Raw genomic sequence first — 20346 nt, 5'->3', positions numbered from 1 at the left:
CCAGGCTCTCATCCTGGTCATCCTGGATGTTGAGTGGGGTGTTGATGTGTGCTGCACTTGGCCATGGCTGCTCCAATCTGCATTAAACTTTTTTTGGGGGCATCTTTTCTATGGGCTGTTAGGCTATTTTTAAGTTAGAGGGAAAAATCACTCATGTTGGGCTGACTAACGTGCATTTTTTTATCGCTAATGGGCTTATCGCCTCTTTTTTAACGTTAGCGCAAGGATTTTTATCGCCGTCCTGCTAATTTTATCGCCAGACATTTCAGCCGGTTAGAGAAACTATCGCCTGTTAGCGGCGCGTTGTTAATATGCCGCTAACACGGCGATAATTTCCCACGGTAGACGGCAACAAAAAAAAAAAGTCACGCTAACGGCGGTTAGCAATAATTATCACCACTTCTTGATAATATCCCCCCATGTATTTAATATATGTGTAAATGAGTCACATTCAGATGTCATCTTTGATCAGTACAAGGGATGACTGTTGTCTGTTTTCTTTGTCCTCCCTCTAACCTTTTACTTCCCAATCTAGATCCACGTGACTTATGAACTGGTGTCCCAGTTGCTGTTCACAGCACAAGATATGGTTTGAAAATTATTCAGCAATCACCATAAAATCGATATGGACGACATGCAGAGTAAATTATAACATTCAGACATGTACCCTGAGCGTCCCTTATCTCAAAGTTATTCTTCCTTCATCACACTACTAAGGATCGTGACCCAAAATTCTAGTTACACACAAATCACAAAAAAGACTTTACACAGTGTCTCAAAATTTTATACCCGTGTAACTTAGCATCCCATATAGGCATAGCCTAGCATTCTAATAATACGATCCCTTGCGCCAAAATGGAGTATGACGTTCTATATAAATGCACTTACAGTGCAATGCAATACAATCTAGATGTGAAAAACTTCCTATGATATCTTCACTCCTAACTATACTGCAGGTCTTCGTAAATGGTCTCTCCGAAACAGGCAAAGCAGGCAAACTTCAGCTTTCACGAAGGTGAGAGCCTCCTAGTTTCAGCCCACTCGATTTTTTCATTTTCTTCCTTAATAAAGAGGGTCGAAAAGTGCAACAAAAATGGTAGGAAAACAATTTTAACAACTCTACAACGTTTAAACATCTTAGAGTATACATCAGGTGGGTATATTTGATATCATAGGTTTGACAGAGCTTTATGACAATGTATTGGGTGGTGGTGGTAACCTGTTAGAAGTTAAAAACACACAAAGGTTGTTAAATCCTCTAGAATGGTTATAGTCGCGGATAGGTCAAGTTCACGCAGAATGGGAGCAAGATCGTGCTAGTCGGTCTTTCTTCAGGTTAGTTCAGAGTGAGTGAGGAAGCCATTTATATCTGTATTTTAAAGGAGTTACAAAAAAATGATACATTGACTAAAAATGCACACATGAAGGTTTTTTATTTATATACTGGAAGGTTTGAACCCAAGAGGAGCATTTGCTTATATTGGGGCATATCAACAAGGGCTTTATCTCTGCTTTTTTGGCTTTAAAAGCCAAAAAAGCAGAGATAAAACTAGCACCCTATCAACAACAGGGTGCTAACATGCAAATTTGCATGTTAGCACCCTTTTACTCTACGCTTCCCCTTGCATCTCTAATGAGATGCAAAGGGGGCGTTCCAGAGTAAAATAATAGGAGAAATGTCGCTAAGAGACATTTCTCCTATTATCAAGAATATCGCTAACCCAGTTAGAGACAAAAAAAGCAGCGCTAACCGCGGTTAACGCTGCTTTTTTACGTCTGATATTTTTCTGACTTAGCCATGATATCCTATGGAAGGAGGATATCATGGCTAAGTTTGTCTGTCCCTATCAACAAGCTAACGTGAGATTATCGCTGGGTTTCCAGCGATAATCTCACGTTAGCCATTTAGCGTGAGGATTTTTATCGCTATTGAGATAAGCGTTGCTAATAGCACGCTATCTCAGCGATAAAAATCAACGCTAGCCGGCGATAATTATCCTAGCGCTAAGTGCGCTTAGCGATAATTATCGCCGGTTGTTGTTGATATGCCCCTACGTTCTTGGGGGCATATTATTAAGCCAGGCGATAAAATTATCGCCGCTTTGGCGGCAGAAAACCGCCGCTAAAACGGCGATAATGGGCTTGATAATATGCTCTATGGAATTCCAATGGAAGCCCATGTTAGATGTCCTTCACATCTAACATGGGCTTCAATTGGAATTTCATAGAGCATATTATCAAGCCCATTATCGCCGTTTTATCGGCAGTTTTCTGCCGCTAAAGCGGCGATAATTTCATCGCCTGGCTTGATAATATGCCCCCTCATCCCTCCAACTAGGGTCATTTTGGAAGTCAAGTAAATGGGGTGTTTATGAGTAATTCAATGTTCATGTGTAAAGCTTTGTAGGTGATTAATGCATGCTTATAGGTACTTTAAGAGTATCCAGCTCATTGATTAATCACCCACCCCACAGCTCTTTCCAGGCAATGATTTCCTGCAGGAAGAGGCCCTGCTAAGAAAGTGTGGGGCCTATGGCTGAGGCAAGAGGTCCAAGTGCGGGTTTAGCTGTGCACTGAGGGAAAAGGTTTGATGCGCTAGCAGGAGTGATTTGCACAGTAACACTTAGGGCTGCCCTTATCACTTAGTGGCAGTGAACATTTGCCAAAATCAAAAGTGCTAACTTATATAAAGTGGGTCTTCTACCCTAACAGACATGCAATGCATGCATAATCCCCTCCCGCTCAGGGCGCAGAGTGGCGGCAAAGATTAATTTCTCCCTTTTTTCGAAAATTTGCCAACTTTTTTCCATTTTGTGATGCTGGAGAAGAGTAACACAAATTGATAGGAAGTTGTGCAACACAGTTTTTGGAACTTTGCACATAATTGACTGGTTTAAGTACCGGTATTTCAAGCCGAGATTAAAGTCCTCGTGGCATCAATGAAGCAAGAAACTCAGGGGCATATTATCAAGAAACGGCGTTAACATTATCGCCGCTTAAGTGGCAGAAAACTGCCGCTAAAGCGGCGATAATGTTAACACCGTGCTTGATCATATGCCCCTTAGTCGTCTGTTTCAGGTAAGTAAAACATTGTCACGTTGTTAGTTGCTTACTTGTAAGTAGAGAAGCAGGCTCCTTCACAGGAACGGACTTCAATTGGTTGTAAAGTAACACAGCCATCATTGGTGATGTTCATTAATTCCTTCGTCATTCGGCAGCCTTGTGACGTCGACAAACCTTCAAAACAACATGGGCATGTTATACTTGAGATAGTTACTTTTTACATTTACTTCAATGTCGTGTTAAACTTTACATAATAGTCGCTTGGATTTGGGATTGATCTAAGTATAGGACATGTACTGTACATCCTCAATTTCAATCATGCATGCTTTGTACATATTTTCAAATGGGATGCGCCAGACAGTGTTAAGGGATGGGTTCCGTATTTCTACAGTATATAAGGTATAGTACATAAATGAAGATGTTTAAAGTTTTAAGGAGCGTCTCCAAAAAGTACCCGATTACAAAACCCGTATGAACAAACACTAATATCTTCATGATAACCATTCCTTTTTTGATGCACCTCAGAGGCAGAGGAAGGTTTTGTGCATGGGGAGAGTGGGGACAAGAGCTCTTCAAAAAGCACCATGGTTGACTGCAGCTGTTGAGCATTCAACACAAGAGGATGACATAAACAGCGGCTGTGAACAGTCTTTGAAGACTGACAGAGGCGTGGTGTAATACCAAGCATAATTTGCACCAAGTAAGTGAGTAAAGTGAGTATGATTTAATTGTCCTAGAGAGTTTTATGGCCCCAGAGAAAATATTGTTAAAATGCGGTCAGTGCTGGAAATGAAATTACACATGACATTTAAATTTCTCATGGGATTAAGGCACTTTCTGAGGAGCTGTTTGGTTATCCCGTTTATTCCAGGGTGCAAGAGTGATGGATAACTGTTTTTAATGCATTTGCTGGACAGATCTGCGTGCAGCCTGATTGCATGTTTGACTGATCATAAAATGATATACAACAAATTGGTATTTCATGTAGGCAGCCCAGTAGTTCGCTGTTTCTGTTAAAGCGATTCCTTTGTTACCCCAATTGAAGCTTGCTGAGTTATAAACTGGCACCAGTGAGCTGCCTGGCAACTGCAAGGTACACGTTCCAAAACGCACTTCTTTTTTTCTCAATCTTTTATGATTTTATTCTTAAGCTGCTAAAAAGAGTTAATTTGTTTAATAATCAACACTCTCTCAACAATCATTATTCGATCAATAAATGATCATAAAAAAAATCATAAAACCATAAAACATTCAGAATAAAATGCAAGTTAAAAAATTAAAACACAATAGATAGCAGCAGATGCCCTTTGTCTTAGAGCACGTTGAATGTAAACAGCAGTTGATAAACAAATCCTCACAGTTGACAATGAATGCAGAAAAGTAAAAGCGGCTCTACTGTATCGGATATTAGCCTATAGAAGATACCGCTTTCGCAGTAATGCGTAATGTTTGTAGAAACACATAAAGTGTAACGTGCTGTGTGCAGAACAACCAGCAGAGGGGCAGAATAAGAACCCTGCTGAGGGAAGGAGACTGAAAGGTGCACTGTGCTCAATCTAAGGGCCTGATTTGGATCTTGGCGGATGGGTTACTCAGTCACAATGGTGACGGATATCCCATCCACCGAAATATAACTCCCATTATATCCTAAGGGATTTATATTTCGGCAGCCGAGATATCCGTCACCGTTGTGATGGAGTAACCCATCCGCTGAGATCTAAAACATGCCCTAAGTCTCACTAGCAGGATCCTATGGTGCTGATTGTTAACCCATGTTAAGTACGTCTCTATACTTTTACCTGTGCAAATCTCAGCAAATGCCTGGACAGTTGACTTCTCGCCTTCCCCCCCACACTCTATCATCTGGGTATTTGGCGAAAAACATTTTTTATAGATGCTTAGGAAACCAGCATGCAGGCTACCAGGGGACCTAAAAAGATCTTCCTGGCCAAGCTAGAACAGGTGTTACGAATGTACCTGATCCAGGGGATTTTTAAGGATTATTTCTGCTTCAGTCAGTGAGAACCACCCGGTTAAAGGAGGTTTGACTCCTTGTCCAGATCCTGAATCACGGACGGAGGGGTTGCATCTTTATGTCATCACTGGCAAACCCAAACTCAACCTCAGAATGACAGATAAAAGAGCTAGTTGATTCGGGGACAGCTAATAGCCTATTAATAAAGCCATTCTCAATCCTTTCCAGCCCTGCCTGGTCACTGAAGCCCCAAACCCCTGACCTATAGCTATCAATTGCACAGCTTTGGCTTTATAAATCGCCATGAAATCCCTAATGGGCTTTATGCCTAGCCTACAAGTGAAATTGAGGAGAGCCTTGAGGGCTTTTGAGAAGGCTGCAGCTCTACTGATTTTCAGTGAGCCCCAGGTGAGGTTCTTGTCAAAAGGAATTGCAAGATAAAAAAACGTGGGAATGTACTATTGTTGTTAACAATGAAAACAGTACATTCCTTCTTCCTCAAACCAAAAACCATAACATGGGTTTTAGCCTGATTAACCCTCAGGTCAAGACTCATCACGAAACTACAAATGTTATTTTGCAAACCCTGCAAACTGATTTCCGTCCTGGCTATTAGGACTGTGCTGTCGGTGTAGGTCAGAGCAGGGACATAGCGATCGCCTATATCAACTGAATGCCTGGAACTCAACCTACTACTCAATGCCTCATAATCTAAATTCCATATCAACCACAGCACAGAGACCACGCTGATCGCCACCACAGACATCAGATCTCTCCTTGAGGGCAGAGAAACTGTGGCCCAGATAATCCTTGACCTCTTTGCTGCATTTAACATCGTCTCCCACCATACCCTCATCTACAGACTCCACACCGCCGGCATACAGCAAAATGCCCTCAAATGGATCACCTCTGTCCTCTCAGGATGCATACAGCGTATCTGATTGCCTCCCTACTCCTCAGCACATAAGGACATCACCTGCGGCATACTCCAAGGACTATCCCCCAGCCCCACCCTTTTCTACATTAAGATGACCTCCCCCCCCCACGGACATCGTCAGATCCCATAGCCCCAACATAATCTCCTATGCCGAGGGCACTCAACTCCTCCTCTCACTCACCGAGGACCCCACTAACGCCAAAACCAACTTCTGAAGTGCCATGGCAGACGTCACTAAATGGATAAGAGACGGCTGCCTCAAGCTCAACTCCAACAAAACAGAAGTACTGACCTTTGGGAAGAACACCTCCACATGGGACCATAGCTGTTGGCCTGCAAAACTCGGCCCAACATCCACACCGACAGACATGGCACATAACCTCAGCATCATCCTCAACAACCAACTGCCAATGAAACGACAAGTCAATGCGGTCACCTCCTCATGTTTCCGCACCCTCCACATGCTCCACAGAATCTTCAAATGGATCCCTATCAACACCAGAAAGACTGTCACACAGGCCCTTATCACCAACCGCCTGGACTATGGCAATGCTCTCTATGCCGGAATCACCACCCAACTCCTCAAAAGACTCCAGACCATACAGAACACTGCAGCCAGACTCATCCTTGACCTCCCCAAATGGACCCACAACACCACCCACCAAAGTGACCTCCACTGGCTCCCCATCCGGAAGAGATGCCAGTTCAAAATCCTCATGCATGCCTACAAAGGGCTACACAACCAAGGACCATCCTACATCAACCATCGACTGAACTTCCACCTGCCCGCAAGACACCTTCACTCCACCTCACTCACCCTCGCACACCCCCCCCATCCACTGTAGTGGAGGCTGCTTCTTCTCCTACATCACCGCCATAGGCCTGGAACGTCCTACCCCTCCGAACAATTCCCTCTCTGACGGTGTTCAGAAAGAAGCTCAAGACCTGGCTATTCGACGGAGTCATGGTGCCACAGAGCCCAGATGCCCTAGGGGTGACAGTGTGCACTCTACAAATGTTGATTGATTCATTGATAGGTGGACAGTCCACACCGAGCTCCAACAGTTGTTCTTGTAGACCATTTACACATAGCGAGAAGAGGAAGGTGGCCAGGACACAGCCCTGGCATACACCTCTGCATGTGTCTTCCCGCAGGGCCATACCTCACACTGGCAGTTACTTCATTGTGGAGTTGTCTTAGGAACTTAATGATATTCTGGTCTACCCCCATGCCTGACATAATGCTCCACAGATTGGATCTGTTTACAGAATCCAAAGTAGAGCTTAGGTCCATAAGCGCCAGGTGCAACTTCCCCTTCTTAGCCACAGTAAATTTGCTTATTAAAAGATAGAAATTGAGGGACTGCTCAACTGTCCCCAAGCCAGGACAGAACCCAAATTGAAGCTCCAAGAGCACATTGTATTTTCAATCCCAAGATTGCAGACACTCCAGCAGTATTCTCCCCATTATATAAGCAGTTGAATTAACCAATGAGATTGTGTGATAGCATTGTGAATCTCCTTTGGAGCCTTTTAATAAAAATAGGAATACTGGTTGCATGGGACCAAGCCTTTGGTGGACTTGTTGCTAACATAATGTTGAGGACATTGTTCAGAAGGGGAGCCCACAATGGTGTACTGGACTTAAAAAGATTGGATGGAATCCTGTTGGGCCTAGACCTTTCCCAGCTGGGCAGCTAGCTACTGCTGATAAAACCTCACTCAGCTCGGTCTCCAGGCCAACAGATCACATAACCCAGGGCTGGATAGGTACAGGTGAGCCTGGAGGCAGGCGGGGTGAGCTGTGAACAGCCTCAACCGGAGAAAGGGCATCTCTACAAAAAGGGTCACAATAAAGGTGGGTAACGTGAGTCCAGGCCTCAGGGGGAATCACTGTGTCAAGGCCAGATTCCTTAATATTCTCAAAGTAATTACAATTTACCATTGTACAGAAGGCTTTACTGTCTTTTCAGTCACTGGCCTGCACTAGGGAAGAATAAGCTTCATCCATAATTGTTCCCTTCCGGATCCTTAGGGTGTTTTTGTACAATGCCCTACTGCTACGCACACCTCCTGATCCCTAGAAACCTCTTTGAGGGCTGCCAGTAACTGATTATGAGCCTTGATAAAGTTGATATCAAACCACTTAACATGCTTCCTACTGCCAGATTTAATTTGAACCCTGAGCATGTCATGTGATGAAATGAATATTCTATCAAAACTATTGAGCAGCTCAGGCCCATCCCCTGGTTTACAGTTTTGTCTGAACATATCAGAAAGTCAGAGAGTGAAGAGCCCACCTTAGACCAACTCTTGGTCACCCCTTTGTTCTCAGAAAACGATGATGGGAGGGTGTTATTCTTAAAGTGCATCTTGGCAAAAAATGAAACCTGAATTGATAGGGCCAATAGTCTATGGTCACTAAGAGGAGAATCACCTATTGTCCAGTGCCCAATACCTAAGATTCTCTTAAAATAAGATAAAATAAATGTGGCTAAAACCACAAGTCACAGCAGGGATTGATGTCCAGGAGGCAAAGGCAAACTCTAGGTTACATTTAATCAATGCCAGATTGAATTCATCACCAAGTGGACTATGAGCAAAATCTGTAATAGAGTTCCCCGCACACTCCACCGGCTCTCAAGCATTGGATGGAGAAAACATTCAGAGGGGTAATGTTGGAGATTGCCAGAGGTGGAGGAGGAGGGTGTTCCAGGCTTTGACTGTGAGGTAGGAGAAGGACTTTCCTCTCGTTATAGTCTTGCTGATATGTGGGACGGTGACCAGTGAGAGCTGGGATGATATGTGGTGTCTTTTGGGTGCTTGGAAGAAGCGGCAGATGTTCAGGTATACTGGTCCGGTATTGTGAAGGGCTGTGTATGGGTGGGTTAGGAGTTTGAAGGTTATACTTCTTTCGAACAAACGAACAAATGTATATGACCATATGACATAAAAGCAACTTCAGACCCCAGGGACCTTGTTACGAATCTGTAGGAGTGCTATCGAAAGATAACACCAAAAAATAAACTAAAAAAAAACACGTCCTACCATTCAATACCTACAAATAAACCTTTAATGGTCTTTAAATAACAATTTATTGAGTACTTTTATTCAATATGTTATTTACTTTGCTAATACAGACATGCAAATTATATTCTTCATTCAGCTAAAGATCAGTCACATTTAGAGAATAATTGCATTTTATATGTACTAGTACTCCGCAGGTTTCACCACAAACATTTATATAAAACAACTGCACCCCACGCAAACCCATCAAGCTCACTAACTTATAACCCATTTATTCACGCTGATAAAAACACACATTCTTTTGATTTCTTCAAAAAATGAGCTCATATGGGAAATCAATCAATTATATTTCACAAACATGATTACTATAAATTGTCTTCAAATAACTTTGTCATACAATACAACTATTTAAGACATTTCTCTTGGTTTTTACATTCTGTGAATATCACTTGTGTGGCTATTTTCATTATTCTAATGCTGTCCCAGTGCATACCACTCCACCAGTTTACGAGCAGCCCATGGTTCTTGCACCCACATTTCCTGGGTACGAGACTCCCAAGCCCTACCGGGTGCAGATCAACACATAGTAATGTCACAGGCAGCAAGTGGCAAGGGCACAGAACCACCCGATACCCAGAAACAGGGGAGTATGCAGCAACTCACTTGTCCCTAAGGAACACATCATGTGCGGTGTGCAGGCGAAACCTAACAAAACTTACGCTACCCAAATATTTAACCAGATATGTACAGAACAGAAGGCTAAATCTTCTGATGGAGGTGTCCAATGAGAGGAGGTAGGCATCTCATTTGTCCCTATGTTTATGACCAATTCAAACCAGCCGAAGCAGAAAGTGCACCCCAATTCTGCTACCAACTACAGACGTCATCACTCAAGGCATACCAGCACTTTGGATAATCCATTTAGTGTATCTTCCTAAAGCAGGCTTCGTTGTGAGGCGAGATTGTGTCCTACCTAAAGACCTAATGCCAGAGAATGGAAGCAGCTTCAATATATATCAATATATGCCGTGCTAGCTCCAAGGCGCGCAATCTGTTCACAGCTGAGACGCCTTCAGAAATCTTTTTCACACCAAGTACATAAGCACTTTGTGTTGATATAATCCGGAAAAGCATCTGTTACACAAGAGAAGCAAATAAGGCCAATTAAAGGGAGCACTCGCGAGCGTCGACAGCCTTCATACCGCTGCAGCATTGTGCAGCGTCGCATACCTTGAAGTATTTCAGATTACCATAAACTTCTGAATAAACACTGTGCAAGATTGCCCTCAAGGAGACCTGCATGTACATTTGTCATTCTCATTGATGGGGACCCATTAGCGCTTGGATTTTTGACGTCCCAGATGAATTTTACTTCAGGCGGAAGACTTCTGTGATAGGCATGCCAATGAGGAGAAGCAATTAACAATTAATCTTCAAAGAGCGCCACTTCAGTCAACTGCTCCAAAGAAACTGCACTTTTGCAAGGGTGAATCTCTGCCATCCGCTGCTGGAAGCGTTGGACCTGTGCCTACTTATTGCACCTTCTTGCAATTGAATGTCGCGTCGTAGGTGGTAACCCAGCAGCATCCCAGATAAACACTCCTGAAGGGACTCATGCCTCAGCCATCGTTACCAAATAAAGCAGTTCTATTTGTAACAAGTGCTTGCCATTGCGGGAAGGCAGCCGCTTGTTTATATTTGCATTGCGCTTTCACTTTCACTTTAAGGGAAAGCGCGATGCAAAAATAAACACGTGGCTGATGTTGAGATAAGAAATTTCTTCACGACAGCCGTGAAGCAGATGAGCCACTCTGGATGGGCCGGACGAAAGTGAGAAAGGGCAGTGGCCAAAAAGCATAATTTTTAATGGAAAGCCAGCGTTTAGCATAAACGCTGACGCGACCCAATGAAAATGATGGATGGGGCTTCAAGTCTATTAAGTAGTAAACCTACATGTGTGAAGTTTTCACCCTAGACATGAACGAAGAGTTGGAGGTGGAGATTTACACTTTTATGTTTGTGTAGAGTATTTTGGAATACTTTTGGAATTTTGGAATACTTTAGTAGTACTACTGTAGTACCACTAAAGGTTCTACAAAATGCAGTTTGTGACCAGGCCCCAGAATTTTTGGGACTAGATACAAAAAGAAGCTGCAGACTTAGGACCATTGTTAAGGTAGCCTGCTCAATCCATGGTAATATTATAAATGCAGTACTTAAACAACTATACCCAGAATGCACAGTATTAATGACGGTATAGCACTTTCTATGTTTGAATGGGGAATAACTTTCCAGAATACAGTATACATAATGTTTTGCACTCTTAATGCTTCATTACGAGTTGCCATATATTTTCTATGAGTTTCTTCAGGTCAGGTATTTTCCCCAGTGTAATTACGACATCTATGGTAACTCCACAGATCTGCTGTCTTTCACTGAAAGACTCCATTGGCTAAAAGCTGTAGGAGTCTCCGGGTGAAATACTAGGGAGAAATGAGAATTATCAGGGACCTGGGTGCAGAATTAATTGTTTTCATTGGTAACACCTAATTTATAAGGTGACCCCTATGCTCCCACCAAAAATACCTAGTGACTCTGCCTCTGGTATCAGTAACTCTGTGACGGCTGTGTTTCTGAGTTGGTGTGTTTTTTATTCTAAGAACTTTTCTTGTGAAATAGAATTTGAGGGTCATCCAGGCACCTGTGGCTGGTCTGTACTCCATCCAGTGAGGACGAGACAATGCACTTCCCTCCATGTAGTGCATACTATGATACACTACTTGTGGTGGTGGTGTTCAAGAAACACAAAACCTATGGCCTTGACACAGAGGGAGTTGTCTTTCTATTGTGGGGGCATGGCAGTCCCGGGCAGCAAAATCCTTCTTTGAAACATCATTGCTTATTAGGGTGGCCATTCCAATACAATGAGCCTGTGACAGCTGAGCAGCTGAGGTGCCACTGTCTGAACGCAGCAGTTCCTGAAAATGTGAATGAAGCAGGGGAGTGAATTTGGTAGGCCTGAGTTAGGAATTAACAGCAAGTTCCCTCTGCACCGAACTCCAAATGAGGATCTTTGATATCAACACCTTTGGGTTAATGTGCCTTCAGTGCAAATTAACTCTTTTGATTCGAACCTTCTGGTTTCTACCGATTTAGCACTACTTCTCTAAGTGCTATGCATATTGGTATGTGTCGGAGAGACAGTTACTTAGAGCAGTGGTGGCCGATGCATATTGACAGAGGTGGACGGGTAGAGGGGGTGCAGAGGGGAGCGCGGTTGAGGCACGGGGGAGAAAAAAATTAAAATGCAAATAAAACTTACCTCATGCTGCTTCTGCCGCCTCGGAGCTCCTCTTCTTCCTGGTCACAGCAGACACTGGGAGAGCCACAGACTACCCATCCAATCCCCGTGCTGCTCTCATGCTGCATGAGAGCAGCACAGGGATTGGCCTGAATTGGCTGCTTTGACGCTCTGTTCAGGACAGGGAGTCTGTGCTGTTTCTACAACCTGGCTGTACAATACAGCCAGGTTGGAGAAACCTAACCTGGAGAAACCTAACCTAAGATGGCCGCAACAAAATCAACTCCCCCTCTATTGCTGCTTTACAGACTACAGTGCCGCCTTCGATAAAGTGTCTCGCAATACTTTATGGAGGAAATTAGATAAGTGGGGGATCCCACTGAGCCTGCTCAGAGCCCTTATCTCCTTGCAAAAGGACACACAGGTGCAAGTCAGAACTGGCCCCACAACAGTCTCTGCAAGAATGCTAGGAGAACTGGGCCTCGCAAAAACGAACTAGCACATTCTGCAATATGCTGACGATATTGTCATAATGGACCAGGCCAAGTCTGGCCTCCAAAGAGCCTTGTGTATGCTCCATGAATTCAACACAGCTAATGCTCTTAAAATTAACCAGGATAAGACCAAGGTCTTGATTTTTGGCCGTTGCAGGAAAAAGAAAAGTTTAACGTGGGACATTGGGCCCTCAAAGAATAAAATAACATCAAAATACAACTACCTGGGGGTTTGGTTTAGTGAGTCCTCCAGACCATCAGTCTACTTAGGTGCCTTGAAAAAGAGAGCTGGAGCAACAACGTACAGCCTGACTCGACTTAACCAGTCCCTGAGTAGTCCTTCTGCCGACCCCATACTGAAGGTGATCAAAGCAACCCTTCTTCCTGCCTTAAGCTACGAGCACCAGGCCTTTCCTGGTGCATGCTCGGTCAGTCTCGACCATGCCCAGGTAACCATTAAAAAAAATATCTATTGTCTCCTAAATTACATTCACAGGGCAAGACTACGACTAGAGCTGGGCCTGCAAAGACAATCGATCTCCTGTGAGGCTGACACCCTGAAGTACTATATGAGGGCACTAAAAGCCGCAGATAATACCCTTAAAGCCCAGTTAAAAGAAACTCTTGCCAGACCAGGGAATCAATGGAACCGTCAAATTGTAAAAGCCATAAGAACGCTAAATATTGAGGAAATATCACTAACTGCAGACTCTATTCCATACCCAGTCTGGAAAAGAGTTATCAACAAGCAGGTTAGACAAATTTCCTACCAGATGGACACTCGGGTGTTAAAAACATCAACTCTCCTGCTCCCCTTGAATGATTCATACCTCCTTGGGGCACCAAACTTTACCTTCTTGATAGCCTGAACGCAGTGGCCCGCAAAAATATAATGTTTATGCGTCTTCTAGGTCTGCACTCCACTGCCTTCAACTGATAGGCTCCAACTAATGAGGTGGTGGCTTGTTTACTGTGTAACTACAGGTCTGAATCATGGCTGCATCTTCTTTGCTGTTGTCCCGCCCTTGACGCTCCTAGAAGATTTCTCCTAAAACCTTTATATCTAAAAAGGGGCATCAGCACATGTTGGGAGGCATCTGCTCTCTGTTTTACTTCTTCAGATATGCAAACGCTTGCAAGGCCCGGAAAATATGTGAGACTATTGGACAACCTGCTCTCTCCCTCTTCTGCCACTTCACAACCGGTCCCTCCTTCCCACAAACTCATCACAGACTATTTTTGTACTTTGACCTAGTGTCTCTGCACCAAATTATTTTATCCTTAATTTTGAAGCCTGTAATATGATCACAACAGTAATCACAAGATTGCCTTGTTAGAAGTATGTGTACGAATTTGATGGTTTGCTTCGCTTTGCTTTTAGTGTGGTAAAAATGCTACGGTGACATTTTATTGCAATGGTTTTAATTAACTGTGCTAATTTAATTTAATAAACTAAACTAAGATTTCCGGCCAAACAGACATGCACAGTTAGTAATGCACATCACTCCACCCCCCTCTAATGTCCCAGCCCGCCCCACCCCGCCATCCCCACACACACTGGCTCAGCCACCAGCCAAAAAATAAAACAATATTGTTTTATTTTTAGGCTGCTGGCTGAGCCAGTGGGGCAACGCAGTTGGAGGATGTGTGACTAAGCTATGTGAGCACAAGTTTGCCACCCGATTGTGGAGTCTCAGGGTGCGGAGAACTACGCACACATAAGTATAGGGTGTGAGGAGTCCTAAACCTGTTGTTTGTGAATACCAAAATGTTGTATACGTACATAAAAGTGTACGTTTACCTTTTTGAATCAGGCCCTCAGTGTGCAATTTGCACACAGCGAGTATAGTATATCAAGTCTTCTGCACCTTTGATGCTGGTTTTATTGAATTCTAAATATTAGTGTAGACAAGGCAACAGAAACATAAAACATATTTAGATAATTAGCTTAGAGTTAAAGGTCTGAGTTAAAAAAGTATTGGAATTACAAAGCATTGATTAAATAGAGATAATTGTAAACTTTGAGATTCCAGAGGAAGTTCTGTTAAATTACAATTGGAGGATACACAACGTCAACATTTGATAGTTGTCTCTTTAGGGCCCCCCTCTTTTGTCCCCTACCTCTCTGCTTAGTCCACTCAACCTTACAGTATCTTAGCATTTTTCTATTGATTTAATTAATCATTCACTGCTCTTTTCCTTTTAAATGTTTGTGTGGCCCTTTATTATGGTGTTATGTTTTGTAGATGTGGAGAGCGAACTATTACCAGTGAGGGTGATAGTGTGCTCTAAGGTACACATATTGTGTGCATAAGGTATTCATTAATACAAAAGAAAGCATTAATCTACTACTTCAAATGTAATGTAAACAATTATTAAATGAAATATTAATCATATTACATGTGTTGCAACATCCGTCCGAAGATATTCCAATTGTTCCCTGAAAGAGAAAAAAACATCTTTAGCATAAAACAATTTGGGAAAAGGAGAATCACGTACAATTGCAGCACCGCTTTGAATTTCCTCTCCCCCACAATACTCTGAGTATCTCCAAATCCATTCTCCATTTAGTGATGCACATTTACAGGATGAATGGTACAGATTCATTGAACTCACAAATGAAACTATTGAGATCAAAAACCTTACGAGCTTCCACCTGGGTAGAGAGGAAGCCTCCCAAATCTATTGCCAATGCGCTGTGCATACCGAGGCCTTTATGCAACACGTCGCATGGAGCACATCCCTGCTGGCTAGTGCAGAAGGAAGCAGTTGAAGATAAAAAGGTTTCATTTTGCTCTTACATCAGAGGTAAACGTTTTACATGCTTCACTGACATCCTCTGCAGCAACAATCAATGCCAAAACACACCACAACACTAGCAGGCAAGTGATCCCAACCTCCCAAGAAGCTGCAAAGGGTGTGAAGCTCCTTCCCAGGACCTGTCCAGAATTTCTTCTCAGAAGGAATCCTGAAACAAACATTAGAAATGCAATAGGTCTCGCATTTATTTGAGTTAGTGCTATTGGCATAGCTCAACAGCTACCAGACAGAAATTGCCACTTTGCCGAACAGAGCATTGCTCCGTGAAACGGCCTGAAAGCCTAAAACGATGTTGATAGCCTACAAAATAAAAAGGCAGATCAGGATGACCAGGAGGAACCGCAGATGTATTGGGATGGCCAATGCAAGAAAACAATGAGTGAAATCGCCTGGGCGTGTCCCAAGCACGCGAAGGAGTGATAATCAGACCAAATGCACAAATAAAAAGCCCGCATTTCTAAATGGCACAACAACAAACAAATGGCGTTTCATGGGCATGCCAAAAGCCGATAGAGGAGATAACAAATGGTCTTACAGACAGCGCATACGCCCTGCCTAGGGTGGACCTAAAAAGGGGATGGCTACTTTCAAGAGGTGTAAACTGGAAATTAAAAGGATTTGCAATACTATAGGTCTCGCTCTAGTGAAAGTTAGAGCTCTTGGTGTTGAAAATGACTATGTCTTTAACTTTTGTCATTTTATTTGCTGTAGAGTGATTATATTTGCATAGCACTATTGCCATTTGAATGGCTTTGTGGCGCTGTAGAACCTGGAAATAGGTTATGAGGGAGGGAAGACAAGAGTGATATGCTGCCGAAAAAAAGCAACAAAATCCTTGAAAAAGCAAACATTTATAGGTAATGGAAGATTAAATAAAGCATGTGAAATGTAAACAGAAACCAGAAGCTCTTCATAAGGAACTAATTTACCTGTTTAGATTGTTTCACAGAAAAAAAATCGAGAGTCAAGTAATCAGACAACCTTGTGTTCACGTCTTTATACACATACACGTTATTGTGAGATTACTAAAATCCATTCAGTTGTGGCAGTAAAATGAAAAAAAATACTACAGACTGGATGTCCTAATCAGAGTAGTTGACCCTTGTATTGAAATTAGCATATTGAACTGTTAAAGCTGGGCTAAGCTGTACTTTATCCATGAATTTAATAAAACACAGACTAACCAATGGGTCTATGGTATTAGAGCATGACATTATTGCATTGATTGAATTCTTAATGGACATACAATTAAAAATCATTTTTAAATTGGTTTTACGGGGACACTGTAGGACCGTGCCAGATACAGAAAACGTGAAGATAATATTCTGCTCCATAGTAACAGATGTGTATGGGATGTCAGTTTTATTAATGTGTTGTCAAATAAGAATTTTGAAAATGCTCTCAGAAGCTATTTACAATTAATGACAGAAATGTAACTTAGAAATCTGATGGATTCTAAGATATTTATAGAAGTTACATTCTAATCTTATTTACTCCTGCACACTGCTGTCTGAGAAAGAAAAGTGTTCACTATCCAAGGCACTAAAGAAGAAAATGTTCTACTAGCCTGAAAAAACAAAGATGGTGTACCAAAATGAAGTGTGGGCATTAATTTTTCCGACATAACTTTTAGTATTGGTGCGGATGATGGACGAGATAACTTTTATTGATGCATAATCAGCTAAATCTAAGGCTGTCTTGGGGTCCTTGTTTTGCACGAACTTTGGGGGATAGGTGGCTCTTCTTAGCGGGGTTTTCGTTTTTGGCAAGGGGAGGCACACTGGCTGGCACCACTCCAGGCATGGTGTTTCAAAGAAACACAGAGCTCACAAGCCAGATATGAACAATCGGGGAAGCTCAGAGGCCATAGGTGGAGGAGCGCAGGTGGGCAGCGTCAGCCAACACACAGATTATTAAATATAGAGAGGCTTAACAGACTTCCACAAACAATGCTGCTGGAGTTCCGAAAATCCGAAGCTGGCCCCAAATTCCCCACTCAGTGCCTGCCAATGTCGGTTTCTCGAAAGGGATGCGTAGATATAAAAGAAGAACAACATATAGTACAGTGCAGTCAGTTTAGGTGATTTCTGCTAAAATGAATGTAAATAAAAGTGCTGCTTTTATAGAAATAAAAAAGCCCTTTTCAATAATATTGGAGCACGAAAATACGTGCTTTAGTATTGACACCCGGTGCACATTGTATTCTATAGAATTTCCAACATGGCGATTAGTCGCACGCCAAAGAATTTGAGACTGAACAAAAATCGGCATCTCAGACCTGTTTCACATGCAAATGCCGAACATGGAACTTAAGGAACATTTGTTTAAATCATGAACTCCAACATGGCGATTAGGTGCACGCAAACATTTTGAGACGGAACAATGTCGTCTTTTGAGTGCTCAAAGTGGTACTCAAGAAAGATTTGTTTAAATCATCAGAGTGAACAGGACAAATCTAATTAAGCGGTCGCCTTGATGAATCACAAGCAGGATATGAAATAAGTAGTCCGGAAATGAACACATAATTACCTAACGAGCAAGTAAACTGTAGTTGACCGGTGCTCTTTGGTATAAAACGGAAATGATGACTCGGAGCACCAGCCAATAAGAAGCCAGGAAAAAACGTTCAACATGGGAGTGAACCAATGGAAAGCAGTAGGCAGGATTAGGTGGGATTACACTCTGTATAGTGATTACAGGTTCTCCAGACAGCCCATGCACTTCCTAGGCTAGACCTAAAAAGGGCCAGTTCTACTTTGGAAAGAGGCTGCATGGAGAGGGATAGTGTAAAAGTGTCAGTTGGTTGTGTGCATGCTGTGTTTTGGATGTGAGCTAAATATGTGTAAAGTGTGCTAGGAGAAATAGCGAACAGCCACGGGCCGTGAAGGTAAGAGCTGTGGGGCCGGGTTTGGGGGTATTTCGACAGACGGCGGTGAGAGAAAATTAATTATTTATTTAATTTTCCCTCGAGGTAGCCTGTCAAACTCCCCCAACCCCCCCCTCCCATCCCAGCTACTCCATCCTACCACTCTTACCTATATGGGCCGCGGCTGATGGCAAACTACACGACACAAGCAGTTTTAAATCTGGTCAGGAAATGGATACATGCGGGACATGAAGAGTGAGGACTGGAGCTTGGATGAATAGGATTACAGGGGATGGCCTAGGCCGGACGAAACTGGAGACTCCAGAGGAATTGGAATGGCAGCAGTCTGAGGTGTAATGTGGGTGATCATTGTGTGCCAAGCGTGAAGAGAAATAGCAAAGCAAACAGTGCCAAGAAACAGCAAAAACATATTTGATCAGCTTTTCAATTGATGCAAAATATCTTAGGTGAGGACTAGAGATTTGAGGAGTAGGAGTAAAAGTCAGACAACGACACTGGGAAAGAACCAGCTGAAGGGGTAATGTAATTGCAAGAGGAAATTGGATATGTGCTATGGATATATACTTGCAGCACACTGGCAGGACCTTGACGGTGCAAAGTAGGCACATGCATGCTGCAAGGTTTGCACATGCTTGGACACAGAAAGCATGACTGCGGGCAACTTGGAAGGCAACAGAATGTTTTGCAACAGAGTAAACTTGGCGCATTGTGCAAACAGTTTCAGGGTAGTGGGACACTAGGCAGGTGGCTGAACCTGTACAGACATCTGCCTGGGACTCCTGTCACAGTCAGTGCATATCATTATCAACAGCCTAAATTGGGTAGTCACATTGGAAAATATGTGCATGTACAGATTCAGTTGCTTTCAAGGGAGGGAGTGGAGATGGGCATAGTAGGTCAGAGAGCCCAAGAAGGGATAAACATTTAAAATGCTAATATGCCTTGCTTTGGCTGCCAAGCTATACGGTATGTCAGTGCTTCATTCCAGTAAATTATGTTTTTGTAAAGTATAAGAAATGCATTCCAAGATGGCTTCCCTTTCATGACTATGTGTGTGCTTGCATGTGCATACGTGGGCAGCCATATTTGAATGGTTTGTAGTAAAGTATGTGAACATAAAAAGGTACTTTTACTAAAGATTATAGAGGTAAGAAGCTATTACAAACTATACTTTTGGATTCTGTGAATGACTTCCATTCAAAATAGGATGTAAACCCTTCACCCTCAGTAGGTGACATATGTCTCTTCCTAGTGGTTGTTACTTGGCATCAAGGAGATGTTGCTAGGTTGGCACACTGTCCACTCTTGATTGGGATTTTTGACGTTAAAATTGTGAGTAGCAGGGATGCCCAATGGTTTTATTTTGATATACCTTACTGCGACAAGATTACAAATCTAAAGGAAAAGGGTATTAGGATCTTTCCTGCCTAATATATTTATTATGCCCAAAGGTTCGCAGACATTCTTCAGTAACTGTCCTACACCTACACCCCTAGGGTTCGTTTGTGTACTGTATAAGAGATAGAAACAATTCGTCGGACACAAAGGGGCTGATTACGATGGCGGTCGGATCGCGACCACCGGCCCGGCGGTGGTGATCCGCCGCCATTGTAACCTGATTTTTCCCCCTTCCTTATTATAATGGCGGGGGGGGGGGTATTGTGGCATACGCAAAGTGTGTACGTCGCTTTTCCGCCAGTCGGCCATTGTTCCGATAGCCGGCTGGGTGGACTTGGGCCACAATATGGTGGCGGTGCCTAGCAGACACCGCCATCCATATTATGATGATTGCGGTGGAAAGGCTGGTGGGGATGTGCTTAGGGGGCCTGTTGCAGGGAGGGG

The 20346-nt window shown here is 43.0% G+C and overlaps 1 protein-coding gene across 1 annotated transcript in view; it reads right to left on the bottom strand.

Moving 5' to 3' along the window:
- The window catches only part of LOC146860906 (mucin-5B-like), an 814361-nt gene that overhangs the window by 17419 nt on the left and 776596 nt on the right, over positions 1-20346 (bottom strand). Inside the window, exons 41-42 of the mRNA XM_085644901.1 lie at positions 15198-15237; positions 3114-3237 (exon numbers count right to left, since the gene is read on the bottom strand). Of these exons, the coding sequence (XP_085501027.1) occupies positions 3114-3237; positions 15198-15237 (164 nt within the window). The remainder of the gene's footprint in view (positions 1-3113; positions 3238-15197; positions 15238-20346) is intronic.

The sequence above is a fragment of the Triturus cristatus genome, chromosome 3_1 (assembly GCF_964204655.1).
Source record: "Triturus cristatus chromosome 3_1, aTriCri1.1, whole genome shotgun sequence".
In the NCBI taxonomy this organism is placed as follows: Eukaryota; Metazoa; Chordata; class Amphibia; order Caudata; family Salamandridae; genus Triturus; species Triturus cristatus.
This window is presented reverse-complemented; position numbering and strand designations above follow the sequence as displayed.